Source organism: Aspergillus pseudonomiae (assembly GCF_009193645.1).
Source record: "Aspergillus pseudonomiae strain CBS 119388 unplaced genomic scaffold BDV37scaffold_13, whole genome shotgun sequence".
Lineage (NCBI taxonomy): Eukaryota > Fungi > Ascomycota > Eurotiomycetes > Eurotiales > Aspergillaceae > Aspergillus > Aspergillus pseudonomiae.
The window spans coordinates 476,244-500,037 of record NW_022476005.1 but is presented as its reverse complement, the minus strand read 5'-3'; the positions used below and the strand labels follow the sequence as shown (position 1 = coordinate 500,037).

Below are 23,794 nucleotides of genomic sequence, written 5' to 3'. Positions count from 1 at the left end.
CCAAACATCTCTTGGCGATTTGTCCCTGAGACCGTGGGCACCCACTTCTTCTCAAACCAAAAGATAAAATGAGCACCTGCCTTATCGTAGCTGGATATAAGAGTAATGGAAGTAGTAGATAATGCCTGGGAAAAGTTACGTTCAGAAATCAGCCTAGCAGAAGAGGATTTCGTTACGTTCACTCACGTGACGTACTGGGGAACAGAGGTAATGCCGAAGGTTTTTCCATTCCTGGATCTGGACAACATTGCCCATGTTGCGCAGCGTCGACAGCAGCGCTGAACCTCATCTGGAGCATTCATACACATAACACGCCCTACTCGCCCTGTGTATGCTTTGATAAATTATTTTACTATTCATTATTTCTTTTGGTATAGTAGAAGGTGGCTACTGTTGCCCCTTGAGGCGCGACTGCTCGGTATTATGTCTGTGACTGTTCACTCTCTGATAGTTGAGCCTGATGATTTAATCCCGAGGGGGGGACATGCCGAAGGTAGGAATATCACTACTGTTTCAAACAGAAGTCGTGCTTTTGTGGCCATTAACACTGATATATCAAGGTTCTGACTTGGGGCAACTTACTCCTTGGGTATTCGAACATGCCGATATCGCCGATAGTGATTGCACCGAATTTTGGCCTCATGAAAGAGAGGACTTCAGGGATTTCTTCTGGCTTCTTAATTCATACTACGATGAGCTGAATGAAGCCAGTGAAAAGAATATCACACATGCCTTGAAAGTAACCGAGACGATCACACTCCCGAAGAAAAATTGGAAAGTCTCTAGAAGAGAGTACTTCGCCAACTTAATGAGGTCGCAAGGTATGCTACTGAGGGTATTAGTGCAAACAGTCTATCGTAAGCTTAAAGATCATGGATTGGAGACTCAACTTCAGTAAGTTACCTATCAGCTACTATCTCGCCTATGACTCGATACTAATACTTATTTCAGCTTCCCTGTGTCAAAATTTAAACAAACATATGTTATTGGCGGGGAAAGGTATGCTTCCAGACCAGACGGAGCAGCTATGGTTGGTCCACAAGAGCGACGTTTGCCTATCCTCTCCTTTGCTGGTGTAGGTTTACAATCTTCCCTTACTACAATAAATAGCCTAACATAATTTTAGTGGTATGAAGGGCAGACATGGGGTGAATTTCTAGCAGAAATTCTTAGTATAATGCTGGGGCAGCTTGCAAGAAATCGCAACGTAGATTCCCGAGACCAGGAAGCCTTTATTATTGGATTCCATGGGCGATGTATCTATATTGCCCGTGGATATTTTACGAGTGAGTTAATTTCGCGGGCACATCTCAAAGGCTGCACAGAAGATGAGACTATCGAGATACAATTCACACGAGGCTATGATCTCTCATTGAAGGAAGACTGGCTTGAGGCTATAAATACACTAGCCAGGCTACTCCGATATCTTTCTAAGCGGAAACGCTGAGATGAAGACCTCATAGGCCTATATGCATATTCCTTCCAGTCCTAACGCATGTATCTAAATTGTTGTCGCTATCACTCGAATGTTATGAATATACTCCTATATGATATCATAGAACGAATTAAATGTATTTAACAAATTGAAGAATCTTCGATACACAATCAGTAGTACCTTGCGACTCGATATTTAGTTTCTGGACTGATTGCGCTAGGTTCAGTATGCGACGTAGTGGTATATTTTTGTATACGGAATCCGGCCTACTTGAATTCGTGCGAGTTGGAGACAAAGGACTATCCAGGTTATAGAAGTGGCCGCTATAGTCTCCCAAGGAAGCACAGTAAAAATCAAACAGTAACAGGATCGAGGAGATGTCCTTCGACTAGGACTTGGCCTTATATCCTCTATACTTCCACACCCACATCCCTGTAGTGTAATAGTAGATGCTTTATGTCCCAAAGACCATCGGACTAAAGAACAAGAATAATATTATTAAGAATACAGTGAAATCAATAATATCCATTGCTACAACATTCTGCCACGAATCTCATGTACAAGTTGGCATCTCCTGGTCCTCGAATGATTTCCGGAGAGCCTGAACCACAGGATAAAGACTTTTTCCCCACATCCATCCCCTCAGACCATCAATTTTCCAGTACTAAGCACTAACCAGAAAGAAACTTGACTGCGATCAAAGGGGTCTCAAACACTGGCTTCCTGGATCGCTGAGCTTACAATGTTGACTTTCGCCATTCCACTCACGACATAGGTAATTAGTGCCCAAAGAAATCTGAGGGCCTCGCCTCTGTCATCCACCTTTTTAAGGTCAAAGTGAACTGACCTTCTGACCCATAAGAAATTGGCGCCTGTTACCCCTGGGTACGAGCCTGTTTCAAGGTACTCTATATACTCGGCTGAGAAATGAGCAGTGCTCACATAGAAGTTTGAGCCATGCATGCTGAGAACGAATGATTCCTGGGTGTCATGCCTGACAGGGAGACGCATATGGTTTTGGGCAAATACCGCCCCTATCATTTCGGCAACCTCCTGGGCGAACACTATTGGACTGAAAGGTTCAGGCTCTCCAGAGCGACGTTTCAATCCGCCAGCGTGACGAGGTTTACACTGTTGTCCCAGAGCAAATGTCAGATCTCCGAGAAACACCAAAAAAAGTACATTGCATATTACCTCCACATTGATCACAGAGAGCCGTGATTTTCTATCAGAGCCAGAAACACTTCCAGGGAAGTTGACGGCAAGATGTCCATCATTTACAACGTCGTGCGAGACTCCTCCAAGGCGAAATTTAAACCGGACTGGGTCGGCATAACTGTCCCACAAGTCAGAAAATAATACATCCATGGAGCCTGAAGTTTCTCACCTAGACAGATGGGGCTTCTTCCTCCCTTCCCTGGCCGGTACAGGTAACTTTCTGAATGTACCCATACGCATCAATGTGAAGTTGACGAAGTCTCTGAGAGCGGCCTTGCTGACAGTCTCATGACTATCCTCGTTACTAGATGTAGAAAGTTCAGTTGTGACCGAACTGACACTTATATTTCGTTGATGGGCTCGAATGACCGACTCCTCAGATGTATTTGTTGTGCTAAGCTCTGCAAGGTAATTGAAGAAGCCTTGATACGGATTGTGTGTGAACTTGTCTGGGTCGAATTCTTTAAGGTCATCAACCGTGGCTGCTCGAACATGCCTAAATAGGGCATAAAAAACTAGAAAAGAATGGTATTAATGTTATTATCATTCAAAGTGCATTGCTATGTCATCTTACCCTCGTTATCATCTCCAGGAAAGTAGCTTTCGGGGATAATACGGGTTGGATCAAGGCGAACCAGAGGAACAGCACGGACAGCATTGACCTCCTCAATACTCCATTTAGAGCCTGAACGGCCACGACGATTGGCATCTTCCTGAAGACCGGCAGTAGCCAAATCCCCGGCATTATTCTGGTACTCCTGTGCTAGGGGGTGTTGGAGTTCTGCACTCGTTGGGACAAAAGGCATGATGGCTTCTAGATTCAGCAGGACTTTGATCAAGAAAGGGATCAGTTGCAATCGTTGGGATGTTGAAGAAGATGTTAGACGTCGGAAGAGTTGAAGGAATTGGTTAAGGTGGGTAGTAATAGAGAGTCTACTAAAGATGGCAATGTGCCTTTATAAGGTAAGAGGTTCACTCTCCTCATTGCATGTGCCGATATCTATACTGTCTCCACAGGCATCCGAAAATTTCTCTGACTGGAGAGGATCAGGATTGGCGTGAATTAGTCGTTGAGAACTGGCCAGAACCCGAAGTACGTTGTCTTCTACGATGCCATTTTGATTATCGCCGTAATGTGCGAAGTATAGTTATCGACATTGACCAGTCAAGAGCTAACTTGCTGGCGGGCTTGTGATGACGGCATGACATTAGCTTGGGTATCAATGTCAAACTTGGAGCATTGGCACTGACCAGTCAAACGCTAGGCGCTAGCTGCATTTAATGTACCGGGCAAAACTGGAAATGAACTTCAAATCGTTGACCGGTCAAACGCTAGGCGTTAGCTGCATTTAATGTACTAGGTAAAACTGGAAATGAACTTCAGAACGTTGACCGGTCAAACGCTAGGCGCTAGCTGCATTTAATATACTAGACAAAACTGGAAATGAACTTCAGAACGTTGACCGGTCAAACGCTAAGCGCTAGCCGCATTCAATATAGGCAGGATAAGCTTTAGAAATAGAGTTTCTGGCTTGTCAATCTAAAGCTGGAGTATAGCTTTAACTATTGGTTGGTTATGATGACAATTTACTAACTAAATATCAAAGAAAATACAGTTTGATATATAGATATCAGTACACTACCTGTTGGACACATGCAGCCCGCATAGTATCCTCAATGATAGAGATAGAAGACTGGCGTAATTATCTATAGCCCAGTTAAGTTAATTTGACTCTAAGTATAATTGAGAGCCTAGAACAAGTGAATAAGATCTTGCGGGTAATTCAATCTAACAATTTCGACTTTAGCATATGCATGGCGAGCCTTTAGGAAAAGTATGTCATATACATAATACCACATGGTTCAGGCGCTAAGACACCATAATCCTGATCCAATACAATGGATTATTATCCAGTTAGCTCTTGTCGATCCTAGATCAGTCCATTCTAGGAAGCCTACAGCTTCACTGCGTTTCATTTATCCAGAATCAGCAGTCCTAACCTTGCCATAAATACCTCAGAGAGTACAATTAGGAATATAAAATGCCAGCCTTGTCGATACACACCGCTGTTTCGCACAGGCCAGTTCACCTCTTCGATACGCTTTCTTTCATGGAAGTTCTCAAACAAGTCAAGATGTTCCACATTACAAGCCTCTTCGAATCCCTTGCAGCCTGTTTCTCCAAATCAGCCAGAAGACAACCAACAGCTGTCGAAGCTCTCACGGGAAATGTTACAGAGCAACAAGATATTCATCCCCTGCCAAACAGCGAACGGTCGAGAGCTATCAAGGCTACCAATGTAATGTTTATGGAACATACATTGAAAAAATCACCACAAGATATTATCGAGGCAGAGACGAAGTGGGGAATATCCTTTTTCAGGGACTATTCAGGCTACGAGATAGAAGATTACGGTTTGTCTCGTATAGTACTTTCAGCTCGATACCAAAACGATCCCAAGAAAATACGTTTCGTGTCCTGCCCAAAGGTTATCTATACCCATGGCTTGGAGCAAGAAAAGCGAGACTTGCTTGAAATCAAACTTAACGCTGTGGCGCGCTCGATACCATGGGACACGCTCGAGGACCGTTTCCAGATAGAACGAGACGATTGGTTTAAATTTTCCGATGTGCCGGAGGGAATGCAGGAAGAATTGCAGGAATGACTTTAGATTTATTCTTCGATTTTTGTTTTCCTTTCTGAATTTTATGTATCTGGAAAACAGAGATATAAATGTAACAGGCATCACACCATACGACCGGTTAAGATATACTCGCCCAGACATCAATACATTTCTTACAGTAAACGATGGACCCACTGGTTTTCATTGAGAGATGCGTTGCTGCTTGGTATATCATTATTATTGTTTGTGTTTTTAAGGAATATATTAAAGAGTATATTAAAATTTCTCTTCGTCATATTCTTCGTTGTGTGATTCATCGACTGCGGAGACAACATGGGTAAGTATATTGTTTCTATTCTGAGCATGGAAATAGCTAATAGATGTATATACGTAGAAGGGAGACCAGGCAATCACCTGTCTGATGCGAGAGTGGTGTCCGGCAAGCGAGGAGGGCAATCCTTCGGAGGACAACCATTGAAGAAGCAGAAGAGCTCGAACCTACTTCAATCTCCAACCGATGACCACCCCACGGAAAGATTATTTGATCTTACCAAGAGCCCCACGGATGGAACACCAGGTGATGAAGACATAATTGTACCAGATCCCGAGGAAACAGAAGGCCAAACACTTTCTCTGAAGGAAGCAATTGTACTTGCTTGCAATGCCGCGGATAAGATGAAGCAGTCATAAAAAGAATATTAAGTGCTTTTTATGGTATTTATACATTGATTCGTAGGGCATTACTTAGACTGTAACACCGTTAACAGTGGCTCCAGCATAAAGTAGAGTACTCATGTATCACATAATGTATCTTATAGGATCGTAAAGCCAACGTTCCTGGAATAAACCAATTAATAACTTCTAATACTTAGGTCTATAGTGCAACATGGGCATCGGTCAGAAAACAACTTCGCAGACTGAACACATATAATCTTACTGGGCCATTCCCTTAAGGAAAAAACCATGGAGTGATGGATAATTGAGAGGTAGACTGATAGGCCGCTAAAGTCTACTTTGTGCCTTAGCCAGGTGTCCTTTTTTTTGGAACATCCAACCAGGCAAGCTGGTTATAGAGATCGAATAATAAATAAATAGGACCTAGTCAGATGTTAGTCACCTTCCATTTTTTGTTCCGTGGCCCGATGTAACTGTAGATCACAATATTGAAGCCAAAGCCACTAATACTCGGATGTGATACACAGTACGTATTGCCGTAATTTTAACATAGTATACTAAGTATAAATTAGAGTGAGTAGCATAAGAGAGCATTGCTTAACGGTTTTAATTTCATCTATACTATCTCGATCAGCCTATACGTTTTACATCGAATACCACAGAGAGAAAGTCAAGGTAATGCTCCTAGGCCTACTGTATAAGCGGCCTCGGCCTCAGGACACCGTCTCCGGAAGCAAGTGCATACACCAAGGAAACGTTTCCAATTCGACTCCGGAGCCTATGTTACCTCCTGGGACGATGGAAGACTTGATAGACTTCTACACTAAGCAATATCCGAGGTCTACCCATATAGCTACGCAAGGAGCTACCATGGAATCAACTTTTGTATATCCCGATATCGCTACTGCATTTGAGTAAGTCAATTTCAACGTTAATATTTTCTAGGTTACTGATGATTGCTTGATAAGGAGACTCATCATTACTAAAATGCCCCCGGATCTCTTATGGTGCATGACAAATCTGCAATTTTGTCTTTCAGCTTGGATGGGATTAAAATGTGTCTCTCAGCCGGACCAAGATGCAGTTCAGTCACTGGCAATGTTTCTCCTGAACTCTTCCGACCCAATTGCTTTTTTCCTGGGATTGGGGGTTCAGATTATTTTCTCTGGCCAGAGAATATCCAGCTCGATGCACCTGAAACCGGATGTTATTGCGCACGCGTTGCACGGGATCGTCGCAAATAATATTCGATCCGACGAGCAGATAAACCTTTTCGTGACGGCTTGTACAGCAAAGGAAGGTTTATATCTTGATATACCGGAAACTGAGGAAACCGAGGAAATCGAAGCAATAACAACTCTGCGGCGATTCTTTGACGAGATCATCGCGATCAATACCCTTCCACTACAACCCAGCAACGAGCTTCGCGAGTATGCAAGGCTGAGGTTCCGAATGTTTAATCACCGCTCATCCATGCGTCTTGTGTTCCCAGCACCAATCAACATTTTGCTTGTCCTTCACGATATCGAGGCCTTGGTTGTCGAAGCATCAATGCCCGAAAGCCTAAGTAAAGATGATACTGTTCGCAAGCTTTCAGAAAAAATTGCTTCGACTGCTGGTTTCTTACGATTACTTACGAGAGATCTATGGGTTGAGTCGCCGGAAGCCCTCAAGTGTGTTACTGGAAAATTCAATCTGTACGGACAGATGGTGATGGTAAGCCAGGGCCTAGAGATGGCGATTAATATTGGGCAACTTTCTGCATTTGATGGTTCTTTATCTGTTTTTCGTGAATCGTTGAAGCAGCAGATAGAAGATATGAGGGTTTTTTGCGACTGATGGTAGGGAAGCACCATAACTGTGTGGATGTACAGCAGTATTTGATAGCGTAACATAATTACAGTTTTAAAATCATTGCATGTCAGAAAGATAAATTTGCACTATATTCACTGGGTCCAAAAACTTTAGTGCTCTTGGACTCAAGTTTATTTTTTTCTTATTTTTATTTTCAAGTTATTGTCCGCTAGGTTCGCATCGGCAAAAGAAAAAAAATAAAGAAAAAAAAAGGCGAGAGAAAGAGGGACCACTCCACCCCCTAAGACAACATAGGCTCAAGTCATTGGCCCGATATGCCAGGGGTATAACCGGGCACAAACCTTCTAAACATGTTGGTTCGGTCATTGGTCACGGCTAGAGCACCTGGTAGAAAGGGCTATGTATTAGTTGTTCGATAATAGCTCTATTAGAAATCCAAATACTTAGGAATTTTACGTGTATGTACTGTACATTTTCCTAACACGTATAGTATTTCTTTTGGAGTAGTGGTTATACGGTCTCGAAAACCTAGATTATCCAGTGGAAATTAGCACCGCTGGGTAGAGCCCAATCATTAAGCAACTACTATATGAATACTTTTCTGGTCTATAATGTATTTAATTCCTTTCCTTTTTCTTCTCCTACATTACTCTCCAACCTTCTTTCAGTGTGCCACTTGTGCTCCTGGAATCTTTGAAGCGCAATCACTTGAACTCCTCCTGAGGTAAGGAAACCTTTCTTCTGGTCGTTCAGCTACTGAGTACTTGGTCCTAGGAGCAGTAAAATGTCGGGAGAATCTCTCAAGTTCCTGATTTTAGAAGCAACGGCAATGTCAGGCGAACCTTCTGCCACTGGTCTACCACCGCCATCTCCTGCAACCACCGCTACTGCGAGCTTCGTGGACCGCAATGAGTTTTTTTCCGAGGGACAGATATTCTATGCAGACGCATCATTCAATGGTTTGTGCCCTAGTTATTCAAAAGATACCAGGCTGACCAGGGATAAAGACTCAGTTGTAGTGAATGTCCAGACCACGTGTGGGGGATACGGCTTAAAGCCAAACCGAGAAGAACTGCGCCAAACGTGCCAGCGTCTGTTCAGGAAACCAGAGAATTTTACCTTTGCCGAGATGTATACTGTCATGATGCATTCTTCTCCAGTGCAAACATTGACTGGACAGTCCGGGAAGTTTTTCTTGAAGTATATCAGAGATCAGCTTCAGAATCCCAAGTTCTGCAACACTAAGGACGGTAAACTGGCAACTCTTGCAGTCCAACTGCAGGCCCAGGTTTGGGTGAGATTGAACAACAGTGGTCCTGCACGTCCGGCAACGTTGGAATACCTGTGGCCTGAGATGAAGGAAGATGGTACAGCTCCGGTTACTTGGATAATGTCGGGAGTTTTCAATGGTTACTCAGGATCATTTCGGTTATGTGGGACGCTTGACGAACTCATCAACTCTCTTGACCATGAAGAATAAGTAAATCTCGGCTCTTACTAGCAGCCTTTCCGAGCAGTGTGTGTTATGACATCCATAGCCTAACCCGTCTACTGTTTTTTGCCCGTGATGGGCTAAAAAGATATACCTTTACTGTGCTGAGCGGGCCAGAGACTATCGGGGAACTTATAGCTTTCCTTCTCGTCTAATGAATATTGAATATTAAGCTTCTCATCGATCGCTCCCACCCTTTAAGAACATAAGGATTCAAGCCACTGGCGTGAATTAGCAGAGGCGTGAACTGTGGTAACCATTTCAACTATTTTAACTCAGAAGTGAATAGCTTCTGAGTGCCCAGGAGAACGAGCAACGTCAGTACCTCGCATGGCGTCCCTCTCTCGTGCTTACAGGGACTAGAATTTACGCACTTGGAAGTAGGCGGATGTGTGGAAGGTTAAAAAAATACCTCGGTAACGTACTACTTTGTAACGCGATAATACAAAGGATACCTTCACTTCTATGATCCATACTTACTATTCTTCGAATTTAGGGTTGACGAGGTACGAACATATGCCTGTCTAGCCCTCATTGTATGCACAACATGCATGGGCTACGTAGCCGACCACTGGTAAATATTAGGCGCTATGCACCCTTCATCACACCGAGTGAAACTCTAAGCCGGGTATTTTTCTTTTCCTTTTTCTTCCCTTTTTTTATATTTATTTTTATTTCTTTTTTCTTCCTTTTTTTATTTTTTTATTTTTTTATTTATTTTTTATTTTTTCCCTTTTCTTTTTCTTTATGTAATATTACTTTCTAATCTTCGTTTCTTTTCCCGTTTTCTTTATTTATTTTATTCTATTATTTTCTGTCATGGACGAAGTGTCAGCTTGCGGAATGACCTATAAATAAGACCCTCCTCTTCAGGCAAAAAGGAATTGCATCCCCGAGAGACACAGAAGTCGAATACTATTGCCTTTGCTATGAATTCCACAAGTGTCATATCTGGCATGCTCCTGCCCCAGGTCATCCTCGAAGCCTTTATTCCTGGCTATGGCTGGCTTCCTCATCTTCTTACCTCCTATTTTGATATCGATAAATCACCGTATATGTTTGCATCTATAGCTTTTTGCTTGTACGCTCTACCAGTGTTCTGGGAACGTTTTCAGTCGTTGCTCCTGCGTCTTGCCGAGTCAGTTGAGATTCCGTACCACGACGAATTGTACGATCAAGTCATTCGCTGGATTTCGAGCCATCCTGGCTTGACTCAAACTAAACGGTCCACTGCCGTTACAAGATTGGATATCGCCCCATCTTGGAACACAAACAAAAACAAAAAGTCTTTTTCCGATGAAGATAATACGAAGCTGGAAAAGAATCCGCGAGAGTTCTGGATGGAGCAAAAGCTTCGAGATAAGTTAGGTCTAATCCACTTCACACCTGCGGCTTTCCAGACCAGTGTCTTCAAATATAACGGACGCTTGTTCGCCTTTAGTCGCCAACCAGAAAAAGATGCCTTCGGTTCATGGGCTGCGAGAAGGGAAAAGCTGCATTTTTATGCAGCCCCGTGGAATAAACAGGCTCTCAGAGACTTTCTCGCTGACATCCAAAAAACTGTTGCTGAAAAGGATAACGATAGTCTGGTGATAAGGCGAGCTTTCAAATATGGGTCCGATTTCCGATGGGCAGCTGCTCTTTCCAAGCAACCGCGACGGCTATCAACAATTGCGTTGGATCACAACCTGAAGAATCAGATTATCAGTGACATTCAAGATCACCTCCTCCCTCGTACCCGGAAATGGCACCAGTTGAGAGACTTCCCATATCGACGGGGTTATCTTTTCTATGGCCCTCCCGGCACAGGAAAATCAAGCTTCTGCCTCGCTATTGCTAGTCTGGTTCAACTTGATATTTACGTTATAGACCTTACTATGAATGGTCTTGATGAGAACACTTTGACTCTTTTGTTTCAATCTCTTCCGGAGAGGTGTATTGTTCTTTTCGAAGATGTGGATCAGGCCGGCATCCAGAAAAGGAAGTCCGAGAAGCCTTTGCTGGAAATACCGGAAGAGATGAATGGCAAAGAACATATTGTTGCCGAGGCTCCTGGCCGCTCGAATAGTATTACGCTTGCTGGATTTCTCAATCTCCTCGATGGTGTATCTGCACAGGAGGGTCGTATTTTAGTCATGACCACCAATCACATCGACCAACTTGATCCAGCTCTTTTACGCCCAGGGCGGGTGGATATGAAAGTCTTCTTTGGCTGTGCTCAACGGTTCGCCATAGCAGAACTATTTCTTCTCGTGTACTCGGAGCCTACGGATGGACTTTTCATGGCAAAGCAAATGCCGAAAGGCTTCGTCTATCCATTGAGCCTACCAGCTTCTCCAGCCTGGACCGAAAGTGAAATCGCTGATTTGTCTACGGCATTCACAGACAAGGTTCCTCCAAATCGGTATACTGCGGCAGAGATTCAAAATTTTCTTTTACAGTATAGATACGATCCATGGCTAGCACTGTCAGATGTATCAGAATGGACATATGGGCACCTCCGTCTTGGTTTGCATGAAAGTCTTTACAACTTAGAGACTTCGTGTGGTCGATTTAAGATTGACGGCACTTACTATCAACTCAATATAAGTGCCCTCATATTTTTATGGTCGCACCACGAAGCGACTAGTTGCCTTCAACCTCGCGTTCTTCTTCTTCAGCATATTGTTGCTGAGAATGTGCCCAAGATTTGGACGGCACCTATAGATACGGTCAGTAGAGAAGATGCGAGCTTGCAAGCTGCTCTTGAGCGACTGGTTGTTGCCCAGACTGGCCTGCAACTGTCAAAGACTGTTTACGATCTTCCTCTTCGATGGTGTACGGACCAACTTGACTTTCCCTTCATTATTCATACTTCTCCGCAAGAGCCAGGGTGGGAGGATGAGATAGTGATCAACCGGGAAATGCATCACGGATATAAATGGGTGACAGAGGACAATTTGAGAAATGGAGAGTACTGCTGCCCCCATGAAGAGAAGAGCACGATACTAAAGGCATTCTCAATTGTCAGGGAGAAACATTGGGATTTGTTCTGACGTCAAGTATGTTTCCAACATTAAAAAATGGGAGGTGCTGTAGCTCTTTGGTATTCTCTAACCTTTCCCTACAGAGACGTTCGTAATATGCTTGAGATGGATATGGTAGCAATTCCATAACAATGTTGAGGAGAGCTTGGAGCACAGGAAATTTTTGCATGTACCTAACACAGTGAAAAGTGACATACTGAGGGCTAAAACGTCCGTGGGATTGCTCCCCCAAACACAAATCAGAGCGAGGAAGTATCGATACAATTATCATTTCTTTCCATTCATTGTAGAGAGAGGTCCTAGCACAGAAGGTAGTTCTTTCTTTTTACTTTAATCGCCTTTAACCACTTGGAGCCTAGCTCTGGTGTCGGTCCATGGATCGGGGATTGTAGACTGTTAACAGCATTGTTAGAGCAATATATTAAGAAGGTTCAAGGTTCTCACCTAGAAAACTATTCCGTCTCTGCATAGTTGCCGCCATTTGTTCTCTAGAGCAAACGCAGTTCGCCGACGGTCTTCCGGCACAGCTCGATTATAGGTATCTTCGACTTGGATCCAAGACATTCCGGACTGCTTAAGGTAAATCAAAAGCTGCTCCTCTTCTGGATAATATGTCTTGTTATGGCCGGATGCGAGCGATTCAGAATCATTGGATGACATATCGATAGAAATATTATAAGAGTGTATGTTAAACCACGATCGACTGCGGATCAGCAGTGTACGATTGATTGTAAAGAAAGTGATAGTCATTTATAGCATCGAGCCGTTCTTTTTATATATTCTCTGGCGAAGAAAACCAGGGAACACCTAAGAAATTCACAAGAAATGAGGAAGATTACGTACCGCGGCATCGGTTGGTTGTCAGATACTCTCGGGTGAAGTAATTGCGGCGTAGTCAAATATTTAGCTCTAGGTGTTGTCAGGATTGACTGGACGCGCTTCACTGGCACGACAAAAATTATATATATAAATAAAAAAAGAAAAAAAGCTGCGATATCTTTCCGGGTTATTTATATTGACCACTGATATTGTTTTTTTATATCATGTACTTGATTATAGCCAGGAATATAAATTACGCTGCGACACAGGTGAAAGATTATTTGGTTGGCATTGGACTCCATCACAGTCACACTATCCTAGAACCATAATTGGTTATACAGATCGGGTTGATCACAGCGCTTCCCGCGTCTGCTACAGTGGGTTCAGCTGCGGCGTAGTCAAGCGCCAGCCGACCCAATCAATATAAAGGGCAGCCCTACTTAATACCCCTGATAGAGCCGCGCCACGAGCTTTTCCACGAGCTAGTTCGGGGAAGCCAAATCCGAGTCACAGGTGGAGAATGCCGCAGGACTGCCTACTAGTAATTAATATATTCTGTATCATCTCACTGGCCAGATAAAAAGTCTTTGATCGAGCGATGCTCCAACAAAGCCAGGAAGGAACGGATTAAGGAAGGTGGCAGAGGCAACAGATGGGGTTTTGGAGTCAAGTCTCGTCAAAAGATACTATTATTCTATTACATAATGGTTGATGCGGCCTATTTGGAGGCTTTGTTCTGAAGGTAAGAAAAGGATTATTTACCGTCAGCTAATAGATACGGCTATGGTTGGAGTTTATTATACTGGAAGCCTCATCGGTGACTTGGTATTAGATTCAATCAACGGAAAGGCTCAATATTACATCCACCGTGAGACCCCCTACCACTCTACACCTCCTCAACTACGCCACGCCTTTTACCAGGCGTGAATACCGGTCGATTAATCTCTGGTTGAAAGGGGAGTTCGACCAAATCGACAATATCTTCCATGTTCGCTTGGATAACCTTCCGGATTTCTCTCCGTATGGCCCCATAAGCGGATACTATAACGGGTTAGATATGCAGAGAAACGTGTTTGGGGCAGCTACCTGTCACAAGAGCATTTCCCGGTCCCTTCCAAAACTCCTGCGTCACAGCCTTCCATGTATCGATAGGTCCTTGCATCTTCCAGATTCTGTCATGTAGGCTATTCCATGGTTCTGGCGCCCCGTGGCTCTTGGGGTTTCTTGGGATATAGAGCCCAAAGCGTAATATCTATACAGTATCAGTATAATGAATGCTTGAGTAAAGACAGGACAGACATAGGAGTGTTTATCCTGAGTTAGGAGTTCGTTCATCCAGTGGTGAACCGATCTTAAGTTTCCTGCCTCTTACTGTTAGCCATCACCTTCGCATTTATCTCAATAATGACTACCTTCTTCCTCAACTTCCCACACCACAAATATAGAGCGAGTTGGGTGTGCATTGGCTTCGAGTAACTCTCGGATATATGAGATCTGAGCAGTGATCCCAACCCCGGATGCTAACATAAGTATTCTTTGGTATGGGCGAAGATCAAAAAAGTTTCCATACGGCCCATCTATCCAAGTGATAAATTCCTTTGCACGATGCTCGATCAAGTTTCGTGTGAATCCACTCCTCCTATTTACCAGTAGGGTTATCTTGGTTGCTTTTCCAGTGTCGTTATTCTCCCACCAAGCTATTGTGAATGGATGACAATACAGAGCAGAAAGAAGGCTGACTCCCGGCATCCATATATAGACAGTCATTCCGGCTCGAACAGTGAATGGTCTATTGACTGGTATATCGATTTGTGCTGTCTGGAGGTCTGCTCCTCTAATGACACTCGCTCTCGAGCCACACTTGTGGCAGGTGACGTTGCGTAGAACAAGTAGTACCCAATGCAACAATGTAGTGAGGGCAAAGATGATACTGCCAACTAATACATATAATTGCGCAAATACCCGCTGGATATAGATGTGACGCCATATGGTACCAAGCGCAAGGATTCCAAGCCAATAGTGCATTTTGATAAAGACTTCGTATACCCATTTACGGAATACCACTATAATAAACGATGCAGCACATGCCGCGATGCCCTTGAAGCTGTCAGCAAAGTATCATGACTATAAAGGGATCAGCCTAGCATACTAGTATTCCGTAGAATTGGAGCTGTTCGTATGGGAGCCAACCGTGCTCTCGAATTGACATAACAGTGTGTAGTGTAGTTTGCACAAATGTCATCATTGCAAATGTTCTATGAACGTGAAGATAGGATCGGTAAGACAAGCCAAGGAGGTCTGCTGCGATATATATACGACCAGCAAGTAATAGAGAGATGAAGTTCAGAACAGCAATATTTCCTGCACGAGCAGCCATGGAACTAAGAGTATGTGTACCAACAAAGTTACAGGTTATAGTTCCCGCCCAGTATATAGACTGGAGTATGAAACGGTACCTGGATATATGTCCAAAGAGACGTGGGTAGAGCACATGTTTTAAAAAGAGAAAACATAATTTTCGATAAGTGAACCTGAACAGACGAGCAATCCAGTATCGCCATCGACGATCAGATGTCGGCACAGGACGATAGCTCGTAGGTGCAAAGCGGAATACAAGCAACAATAGTAGAGTTCCACCCAGGCAAGCGGCATAAAGTTGCTCTGGCTCCATGCTGTTGTAAAGAGAAAGCTGTCGAGCTTTGTTTAACTCCCTTTTGCTTCTCTTCTCTTTCTACCTAAAACTTCAAACTCTGTGCGCCGGGGGAAGTTGGATTTTAATAAAGGTAATCTTTTCTACTTTAGAGCCTAAAGCGGTTAGACGCCAAAGTATATATTTTTAGGAATCGTGAGCGCTACGACGTCTGAATGAAATGCCCCAAACCAGGTTACTAGCTAGCTGGGTTCATGTCCCAAAACTAAGACGTATAAATATATCTGACTACTAAAGGTGGGTGGGGAATAAAACTCGTTGGAGGTTTACCTGAAACCCAGTGGATAAATTAGGACATCGTGGGCGATACCGTGTCTGGTGTGGAGTCGCGGGCGATAATAGGCGTATCTGTTCTGGAACGGCGGCTAAATGAAGTTATAAAGCCGTATATTCCCCAAGTTCCATTTTCAATTTATCTACTATTTACAAAACCTGCCATTGCGCTCTCTTCATCATGGATACATCGCAAGTTCCGAAATTCGGAGAAGGACGTCGCCGAAAGACAGTATTCCGAAAGTTCCGCCAGCTCTGTGATTTATTCAATATGAAAGCAATGGTAATCTTGACAGATAGCGAAAACCGGAATTGGATTTTTAAGACTCATGAAGACGTGCCAGGGATGAAACAGGTAAGGCATAATATATATACTCATTCGATAGGAGGGGCTTAGATATCCGCAGGCTATGGAACATCCGCGAACACAAACTTACGACGATTTCCACCTTATACATTCAAGCAATGGTGCAAGAATGCGACGAGATAGCCGGTCACAACAGAAAGACACACAAGTAACGTTGCAACCGCCAACATTTAGACGAGGACTTTAAAGATTGGATGAAGTGGTGATAACACTGGGCCGCTCATGGGAAATCCACCAGGCAAAGACGTTTAATTGGTTAAAAACCTGTTCAATACATAAGTACTGATGAACATCTGGAAGGAGTTTAGTGTTAAGGGTTTAATTAGTATTTAAGAACATTTGTATCCGCAGTCTATTATAACATCTTCTATACTTTCTTATCCTCATTCCTTAATTCACTCGTTGCTGGAAAGCCAAAGCCTTATCGAGTATCCATAATCCCATATAATTATAATGGGGGACATTGAAATTACAATACTAGATCACATTATCTCCCAGAATGGTCAGAAGACCGTCAACATCGAGCGACTGCCTAGCCAACTCCAAAAGTCCAAGCTCGATGCCCCTCCTACTGTTCAGGACTTGCAACGTGAAGTTGGTCGTCTTCGCCAGGAGATTGCATTTTATCAAGAAGCTCAGAAAGCATTATTAGCCTCATTCGAGGGTAGCAGGGAGGCTTATCGTTTGCTGCGGGATACGCTCGAAGCTGTCGTGCTTCATCAGGACTTGGCGCAAGCTTTTATGTCTTTGGCTTACGGCGCTCGAAAAGCTGGAACTGTGATCCAACAGTCTCTGCGACATACATCTGAAACATTGGCTACTTCAGAGGGCCATTTACTCCAATCGCTTGGAATATCGTTGGATGATAGTGCAACAAAAGATTATACAATCTTATAACTAGGGACATTGATCCTATAGAGGCACTCAGGGTGGCAACTTTCTTTTATTGCATTTTTTGATGAATATCGAACGCTGTTCTTATTCGCCGAAGGGATATGACAATCCCAAGAACTTGTTTCTCGGTGTTCAGTAGCGTATGGCGGAGCTGTTCTGCTGTTTTCTTTTGATGATAGAGATCAACCTCCAGCTGTTTATTTCGCCCCTGTAACTCCTCCTGGAAATCCATAGCTTGTTCTAGTTCGGCTTGAAGCTTTTGATTTTCTAAACCTAGATCTATGCCTTGTTGCTGGGCTGGAGACTGAGCAGGGTTAGAATCTGAGGCAATTTCGTGCACAGTGTTGCAAGACCCGTCCTGTAGCACAGCCCAAATGTCGCCACTTGTAAGTGCTCTACGGATCTCGATATAGGCATTCGTAGATAACTTGCTCAGTTGATTGGTAAAAAGATATCGCTTGCTGTCTTTAAAATGCCACCGATACTTGTCAGTGTTCAGGGGATGCAGTCGCACTTCAGCGGGAGCCACCAAGATAGAGAGTTTGTTTTCTATACTTTGTTAGCATGAGTATCATATCTATCATAACTTAAATTTGCATACTAAGGTGTTCAGATAGCTCTTCGCGGCAATTGATACGTTCCAGAGCCCGCTTTCTATTCGCCGGGGTCGACATACTGCTCGTGCAAGGACCTGGATCAGCTACCAAATAATATATACCATCTAGTTGGCTATACATATTCATATATGGTATTTAACTGACGGAAGATAATACGTCTTTATTTTACTGGTCGTGGCGTGGGCGACTCGCCTAATATAAAAAAGGTGCAATGTTACAAATACGCAATTTTACAATATAGAGTAGGCCCTGGTTGTCATCCCATTATACGATATATATAGCATGTTGTTGATGCGCAATTAACAGTGTTCTAAAACCACACGAGTCTAGTATTCCATCATGTTTACTTTGTTCACGACCGTACTCCTGTTTACTTCCTATGCCACTGCACAGCTGTTAACATCAAGCCAAGATATCCAGGTTTTACCTGTGACCCCTACTACTAGCCTTCCTTATCTTGTGAGCATCGTTGATAGCCACTCCTACTTTCAGTCCAGCCAGTTCACTGCCCATTCCAATGACCATATCCAGACGACTAAAGTCGATTACTTAACAGCTCAAACTTCACCTGGTTCTCCCAGTGCAACGGATGAAGGAACAAAGGAATTCCTATCTGCCGATGTCCCAAAAGAGTGCCGATCCGTGTTTGATTTAGAGAAGAACAGTTCGTTTATATCTTTCTGTGGATATACACAATCGCCCACTATATACTCTTCGGATATAATCTCTCCATCAAGTATTCACTGGCTACCACCATACTCCCGGAACGGCGGCAACTCTTCCGCCAAGCCTAGGTGGTCCCATACCCTGTTTAGAAACACTTCCTCTTTGTCTATAAGCTGCACGTTCTCTTCGAATGATCTACCAGCAACGCCAACAATCGCATCGCCTCATATGTCCAGAACAAATACTCCTTCTAGTTCTAGTACGGCTCAGGGCCTGAACTCTCAGATTACAACGGCATCCGCATCGGGTGTTTCTTCACATGTCAGTGGACCAAGTATAAAACCGGTACCCTCAGCTGAGCAGTCGGGACTGGTGTCATCTGGAAATGTTATAGAAATTGGCAACCCTGGTCGCATTCTGTTCTTACTCCTTCCTATCGTTATCGGCCGTTAGAGTATTATGACCTTCGTTGAAGGCCTGTCGTTGGATTTGAGGTGACGTCTTGAATTGAAGACTTGTCTCTGAGCTATCGGGTGAACTTATTCTCTTATTGATTATTAGATAGATTACTTTAAATTGAGCTTGAATTTCGGGATACCTACCCTATCAAAGCTCCATGTGTACCTCCCGCTGTACAACTAAATAAACTATTTAGAAACCCACCAATAACACAACAGCAGACCCACTAATCGATAATAACAGAAATGATTGGGTGGTGGAACCTTACCCAAGCCTAGGTCACACATGCGTCTTGCTCGATTAGCCAAGAAATGCAGCAATTCCCCTCTGATTGGTTCTGACTTCGAAGCATACACTGGCGACTAGTACGACTAAGCAGCCCGTGTTCAAAAGTACCATCCCCGGCTAGATTACCCCCGGTCTCCAGTTAGCTCTTCTAGTTATTATTTGAAGAATTTTAGTAAAAGTCAGAAGGGTTTTTGCTGATTTCTCACTTCCTTTTAATCCCAGGTATTCCATTCCTCCATGCCGCCTCTTCCACATCATAGCCTATCTCAAGATGGTATTACAAGCAAAAAGCTCCGATATCACCAAGTACACAACTGCTGCTTATCCTTTATCCGTGATGGGCAAACGAAGTCCATTAGGAAGGCAGTCAAATGTGATGAGTCTTAATGCTATAATGAATCCGGAACCTACCGAAAGTTTACGCACTGAAGTGGTACCAGAGCAAACGCGCGAAACAACTGAGCATAAAGAACCCATACTGGCATCTCATATAGGACGCTGTGTAAGGGAACCCTTAAGCCTGCAAATGGCTATTGAAGAAAGAGAGCGCATACCGGGCTTCCACTCCGAGAACCTGCGAATCTATCATGGCTACCGAAAAGGTGTTTATATGCTTCCTTGCGATGAACAAGAGCAGGATCGGCTTGACTTTCTTCATAAGGCTCTATCACTAGCAATGAGATCCGATGTGCAGATTCATGTCCCTTATCCTGTCAATGGCAAAGTCCTAGATCTCGGATGTGGAACAGGACTGTGGGCTATTAATCTGGCGGAGAGAAATCCTGGTGCTTTCGTCGTGGGCGTGGATCTCTCCCCCATTCAACCATCGACTTATCCATGGAATTGCCAGTTCTATGCTCCTTTCGACTTCGAGAGTTCCTGGAATTTGGGAGAGGAGTGTTGGGATATGATACATCTTCGAATGGGCTGTGGAAGTGTTGTCAACTGGCACAGTCTCTACCGTAAAGTGCTTGCCCATCTTCGCTGTGGTGCATGGTTCGAGCAGGTAGAGATTGATTTTGAACCTCGTTGTGTTGACCGCGAACAAAGATGGTCAGCCCTGCATTATTGGTATCAGACCCTGCAGATGGCCACAGAAAATAGCATGCGACCCCTTGCTCATCGATACAAAGAAACATTATATCAACTGCAGGAAGCTGGCTTTACCGAGATTAATCATCACCAGATCAGATTACCTCTCAGCCCATGGCATGAGGATAGTCATGAGCAGCTTGTTGGTCGTTGGTATGGCTTGGCATTTTCAGAGAGCATTGAGCCACTTAGTCTTGCCTCTTTCAGTCGTGTTCTCGGTTGGCCACTCGACAAAATTCGCCAGCTCAACTTGAGCGCAAAGTCTGAAGCACTTAGTGGCAGGTCACAAGGATTTCATATCTTGAACATATACCAGGCACGGAGGCCTACTATCTAACAGGCTAAAAATGGTATATGATTAAACTCTTGTTCCTTGAGAGAAAGTCCTGCAGCTCTGAACCAATAGCAACAGTCCGTTGGGGTAGTCAATGTTGAAATGTATTCAATTATATTCCAACTTAAGTATCTTGCGAGCAAAGTAACAACTAATAAACGATAAATGAATGGGTAAAATAATCATTTTTAGATCCACGAATGTAGAAAGGCAAAAGGCAATGAATGACAACTAGTGGTTAGATTGCGTATAATGGATGCTGGCCCCCTTCCTCCCTCATTCTTTTTAAGATAGAGCACAGCGTATAGGCCTCCTTGCACTCTGGCCAGTTGAGGGATACATATCCTCAAAATGCCAAGTTTCGGGTGGGTGATGATCGGGTAGAATCTGCCTGGCCTCGTGACCGGATATGTTGTTGTCGCAGACTTGAACCTCGTTTCAATTGATCTTTGCTTTTCTCGTTTGTTAACCTGGAAGAACGTAATTGTTCCGGCTCCGATGGTCGATGTGCTATTCGTGGTATATTATAGGAAATGGGCAACTCCGAACACTGACTGGACCTAGTCCAGTGGGAGCCCTCTCGCTTCTGCAGAGAGTCTAGCCTTTTATCTCTGAGGCCGTTCTTTCTGTATCGTTTGGTTATGCCATGTGTATCAATGCTGGATGAGCAGTGTTCTTCACCTGCCTCTTCAATAGGAGACAGGCTCTTTATATCTCGCCCTATGTCGTTAACAGAGAAAGCCACCACTCGGTTACACTTCGGTGTCTGTGCAGCGTTTCTCCATGCCTCTAGAGCTTTAGGGTTTACCGCGGGGTATTCTGGCCTTTTACCAGTTAAAGACTCCCTGTATGCCCCATCCTGTGCGACTGCAAGCCGATATATCAGCAGATCGACCTGGAACTCTGTCAAATGGTCCATTATTGAGCGTAGCCCCTCACGTGATTCCCAGGTCCAGATTCCATCGTGCCACAATACCCATATATATGTCTCTGGATATTGGGGGTTTTTACTTGGGTGGAGGGCTGCAGTTGGATCAAGTTGATCTTCGTCCCCCACGCGCCACGCAATGAGACCCGTGCCCTCAACAACAATAGAAGAATAGTCGACATTTTCATCGAAGGCCTGTTCAGCTCGTGTATACATGTCGATATTTGTATCGTCATCGAGGTGCATTGGAAGATCATTGGACACTATCACACGTGCGACTTTCCTACCATTGTGTTGATGACCCACAAGTATTGAATAGCCGAACTTGCCACTTGCTCGCCACCCTAGGACTGCCCCCCGGTTGAATGGTATGCCATATTCCTTTTCTGCTTCGTGCTGTGTATCATCTAGGGCCTTGCATACCTGCCAATTTGATATATCATCATCATACTCATTATCGTAGTCCGACACTTCATCACTGTCACCATCATTTTCATCATTTTCCAGGATTGGGTCTTCATTTGCTTCTTTTATGTGGTTGTTGACACCATTATCATGGCCATGTTCTGTAGTAGCATCACCAAGCATAGCTCGTGTTGAATGTGCTATGTCGCCTGACTCAAAAGCATCGACAGATGGTAGGTCAACCGCGAGGCTAGAGCGCTCGGTGGGCGCGCTGTGTGATATCGTTTCATTTTGGCCCGGCACCTCTCCTGTGAAGGTCTCATGGTACTCAAGAAACTGATCCCATGTGACATTCCAGTCTGTTGGCCAATTGGACTTGGAAATGGCTTTCCGCAGAGATTCCTGCGTATGCAGGAACTTTTTGTCGTCCCCAGATTCGAAGAAGGCAAGGGAGGCATCTTCCATCTGACTCCCAAAGGAAGAAACAAAATCGACATCAATTATACCTTCATCTCGTCGTCTTTTATGCTGTATGTTTTTAGCCCGGATTTGATTGTTTAATGTTTTTAGTTGTTTGACTACTTGTACGGGTGGCTCATTCGTCAAGCTCCATACGAGCGATGCGATTAACGGTGTTGCAGCATCGTATTCCTCGCCATATAGTGCAAACGACGACAGATTTGTATTCTCTGAAGGCTTCGATTGTCTAGACATTTTAGGACAAATGGTATATAGAATACAAGAATCGGGTAGTTGGCGATATTTAAAGCACCTATCTGTAGAATATGTGCAAAATTACAAAACGGAAGTTGCGCCTTATTGTCGGAGCAGATGTCAAGAACTTCAGTTTCCATTCTGTACAAATGTAATTTTAGAACGCTACTCAATAGCCCTTTAAGAAAGAACGAAATTTACTTTCTTTGTGCAAACTTCTGTATATAGAACAGGCCTGGATGACCCTGCTGGGCCAGTCCAAAAGCCTCATCGAGCCATTAAATCGGTAGTAGCGACGGGTATGTACAGAGGGCAGGAGAGTAATCGGCACGAGCTGATGATTATAGCTATCTATATTAGATCTGACGTGCGCCCAGCTTTATCGAACCTACTAAAAAGAACATTATTATAAGCACTGAATATAGGTAGCCCCTCAGTTTCGATTCATCACGATGAAGATTCATAATGTGATCATCAATTGTATCATCCAAATATACTATGGAATTCTATTCAACTCAATATACTATTGTTCAACAATGAGAGCAGATAAAAAGAAAGCCTCACGTAAAAGCTCAACAATTATAGCAGAATTACTATTTATTTGCGATGAGAAATATACCTTACATCAGGACTCAGGAGTTAGTAGTTAGGCAGCCCGAGGAGACAATCTCTCCTGCCGTGTGCGTCGTGCAGGTGTGGTATGTCGGATAAAGTTTATAGAGCCTATTCTCGCACGTTCAGTTGCAGCTGAGCTAGGGGATAGTCGGTTGGTTTGACTAGTGCTACACTGTCTGGGCCTGTATATAAAGCGTTTCGAGGTGCAGCTGCTCCAGGGTCAGTGCTACGTCCTTCTTGATGTATGGCCTTGAGCCCTTGGAGTAGGGGCTTGAGTCCTTCTTGGTGTTTGACCTTGGGCCCTTGGAGTAGGGGCTTGAGTCCTTCT

General features: G+C 43.9%; 11 protein-coding genes across 11 annotated transcripts in view; 6 read left to right on the top strand and 5 right to left on the bottom strand.

Moving 5' to 3' along the window:
• The first annotated feature begins 166 nt into the window (after positions 1–166).
• On the top strand, positions 167–1,514 carry BDV37DRAFT_241962 (uncharacterized protein). The gene is made up of 4 exons (XM_032081252.1): positions 167–493; positions 561–894; positions 952–1,075; positions 1,127–1,514. The coding sequence occupies exons 1-4, from the start codon at positions 424–426 to the stop codon at positions 1,445–1,447; spliced, it is 849 nt and encodes a 282-aa protein (XP_031944459.1). The 5' UTR covers positions 167–423; the 3' UTR covers positions 1,448–1,514.
• Positions 1,515–2,143: 629 nt separating this feature from the next.
• Positions 2,144–3,459, bottom strand: BDV37DRAFT_280396 (uncharacterized protein; the record flags this gene model as incomplete). Its single annotated transcript, XM_032086553.1, has 4 exons — positions 2,144–2,566; positions 2,630–2,771; positions 2,823–3,168; positions 3,228–3,459. The coding sequence occupies 4 exons, from the start codon at positions 3,457–3,459 to the stop codon at positions 2,144–2,146; spliced, it is 1,143 nt and encodes a 380-aa protein (XP_031944458.1).
• Positions 3,460–7,050: 3,591 nt separating this feature from the next.
• BDV37DRAFT_291368 (uncharacterized protein) lies at positions 7,051–7,925 on the top strand (the record flags this gene model as incomplete). Its single annotated transcript, XM_032088921.1, has 1 exon — positions 7,051–7,925. The coding sequence occupies one exon, from the start codon at positions 7,051–7,053 to the stop codon at positions 7,789–7,791; it is 741 nt and encodes a 246-aa protein (XP_031944457.1). The 3' UTR covers positions 7,792–7,925.
• Positions 7,926–8,551: 626 nt separating this feature from the next.
• BDV37DRAFT_280394 (uncharacterized protein) lies at positions 8,552–9,247 on the top strand (the record flags this gene model as incomplete). The annotated part of the gene is made up of 1 exon (XM_032086552.1): positions 8,552–9,247. The coding sequence occupies one exon, from the start codon at positions 8,552–8,554 to the stop codon at positions 9,245–9,247; it is 696 nt and encodes a 231-aa protein (XP_031944456.1).
• Positions 9,248–10,188: 941 nt separating this feature from the next.
• On the top strand, positions 10,189–12,294 carry BDV37DRAFT_291367 (BCS1 and AAA domain-containing protein; the record flags this gene model as incomplete). Its single annotated transcript, XM_032088920.1, has 1 exon — positions 10,189–12,294. The coding sequence occupies one exon, from the start codon at positions 10,189–10,191 to the stop codon at positions 12,292–12,294; it is 2,106 nt and encodes a 701-aa protein (XP_031944455.1).
• Positions 12,295–13,990: 1,696 nt separating this feature from the next.
• On the bottom strand, positions 13,991–15,775 carry BDV37DRAFT_269538 (FAD-binding domain-containing protein; the record flags this gene model as incomplete). The annotated part of the gene is made up of 5 exons (XM_032084378.1): positions 13,991–14,145; positions 14,191–14,356; positions 14,404–14,465; positions 14,517–15,201; positions 15,254–15,775. 5 exons carry the CDS (start codon positions 15,773–15,775, stop codon positions 13,991–13,993), a joined length of 1,590 nt encoding a protein of 529 aa, XP_031944454.1.
• Positions 15,776–16,907: 1,132 nt separating this feature from the next.
• On the top strand, positions 16,908–17,351 carry BDV37DRAFT_280392 (uncharacterized protein; the record flags this gene model as incomplete). The annotated part of the gene is made up of 1 exon (XM_032086551.1): positions 16,908–17,351. The coding sequence occupies one exon, from the start codon at positions 16,908–16,910 to the stop codon at positions 17,349–17,351; it is 444 nt and encodes a 147-aa protein (XP_031944453.1).
• Positions 17,352–17,627: 276 nt separating this feature from the next.
• BDV37DRAFT_280391 (uncharacterized protein) lies at positions 17,628–18,022 on the bottom strand (the record flags this gene model as incomplete). Its single annotated transcript, XM_032086550.1, has 3 exons — positions 17,628–17,652; positions 17,702–17,897; positions 17,950–18,022. The coding sequence occupies 3 exons, from the start codon at positions 18,020–18,022 to the stop codon at positions 17,628–17,630; spliced, it is 294 nt and encodes a 97-aa protein (XP_031944452.1).
• Positions 18,023–19,618: 1,596 nt separating this feature from the next.
• Positions 19,619–20,870, top strand: BDV37DRAFT_241961 (S-adenosyl-L-methionine-dependent methyltransferase). Its single transcript, XM_032081251.1, has one exon. The coding sequence runs from the start codon at positions 19,650–19,652 to the stop codon at positions 20,805–20,807; it is 1,158 nt and encodes a 385-aa protein (XP_031944451.1). The 5' UTR covers positions 19,619–19,649; the 3' UTR covers positions 20,808–20,870.
• A 280-nt stretch (positions 20,871–21,150) lies between these two features.
• BDV37DRAFT_280389 (uncharacterized protein) lies at positions 21,151–22,851 on the bottom strand (the record flags this gene model as incomplete). The annotated part of the gene is made up of 1 exon (XM_032086549.1): positions 21,151–22,851. The coding sequence occupies one exon, from the start codon at positions 22,849–22,851 to the stop codon at positions 21,151–21,153; it is 1,701 nt and encodes a 566-aa protein (XP_031944450.1).
• A 677-nt stretch (positions 22,852–23,528) lies between these two features.
• Positions 23,529–23,794, bottom strand: part of BDV37DRAFT_40771 (uncharacterized protein) — a 798-nt gene continuing 532 nt past the window's right edge. Inside the window, exon 2 of the mRNA XM_032090589.1 lies at positions 23,529–23,760. Within this exon, the coding sequence (XP_031944449.1) occupies positions 23,693–23,760 (68 nt within the window). The 3' untranslated portion in view covers positions 23,529–23,692. The remainder of the gene's footprint in view (positions 23,761–23,794) is intronic.

Excerpts from the sequence above, each read along its gene's own strand:
- BDV37DRAFT_241961 (XM_032081251.1), top strand. The coding sequence starts at position 19,650 with ATGGTATTACAAGCAAAAAGCTCCGATATCACCAAGTACACAACTGCT.
- BDV37DRAFT_241962 (XM_032081252.1), top strand. The coding sequence starts at position 424 with ATGTCTGTGACTGTTCACTCTCTGATAGTTGAGCCTGATGATTTAATC. Across the intron at positions 895-951 it reads GGATTGGAGACTCAACTTCA|CTTCCCTGTGTCAAAATTTA; the intron begins GTAAGTTACCTA and ends TACTTATTTCAG. Across the intron at positions 1,076-1,126 it reads CTATCCTCTCCTTTGCTGGT|TGGTATGAAGGGCAGACATG; the intron begins GTAGGTTTACAA and ends ACATAATTTTAG.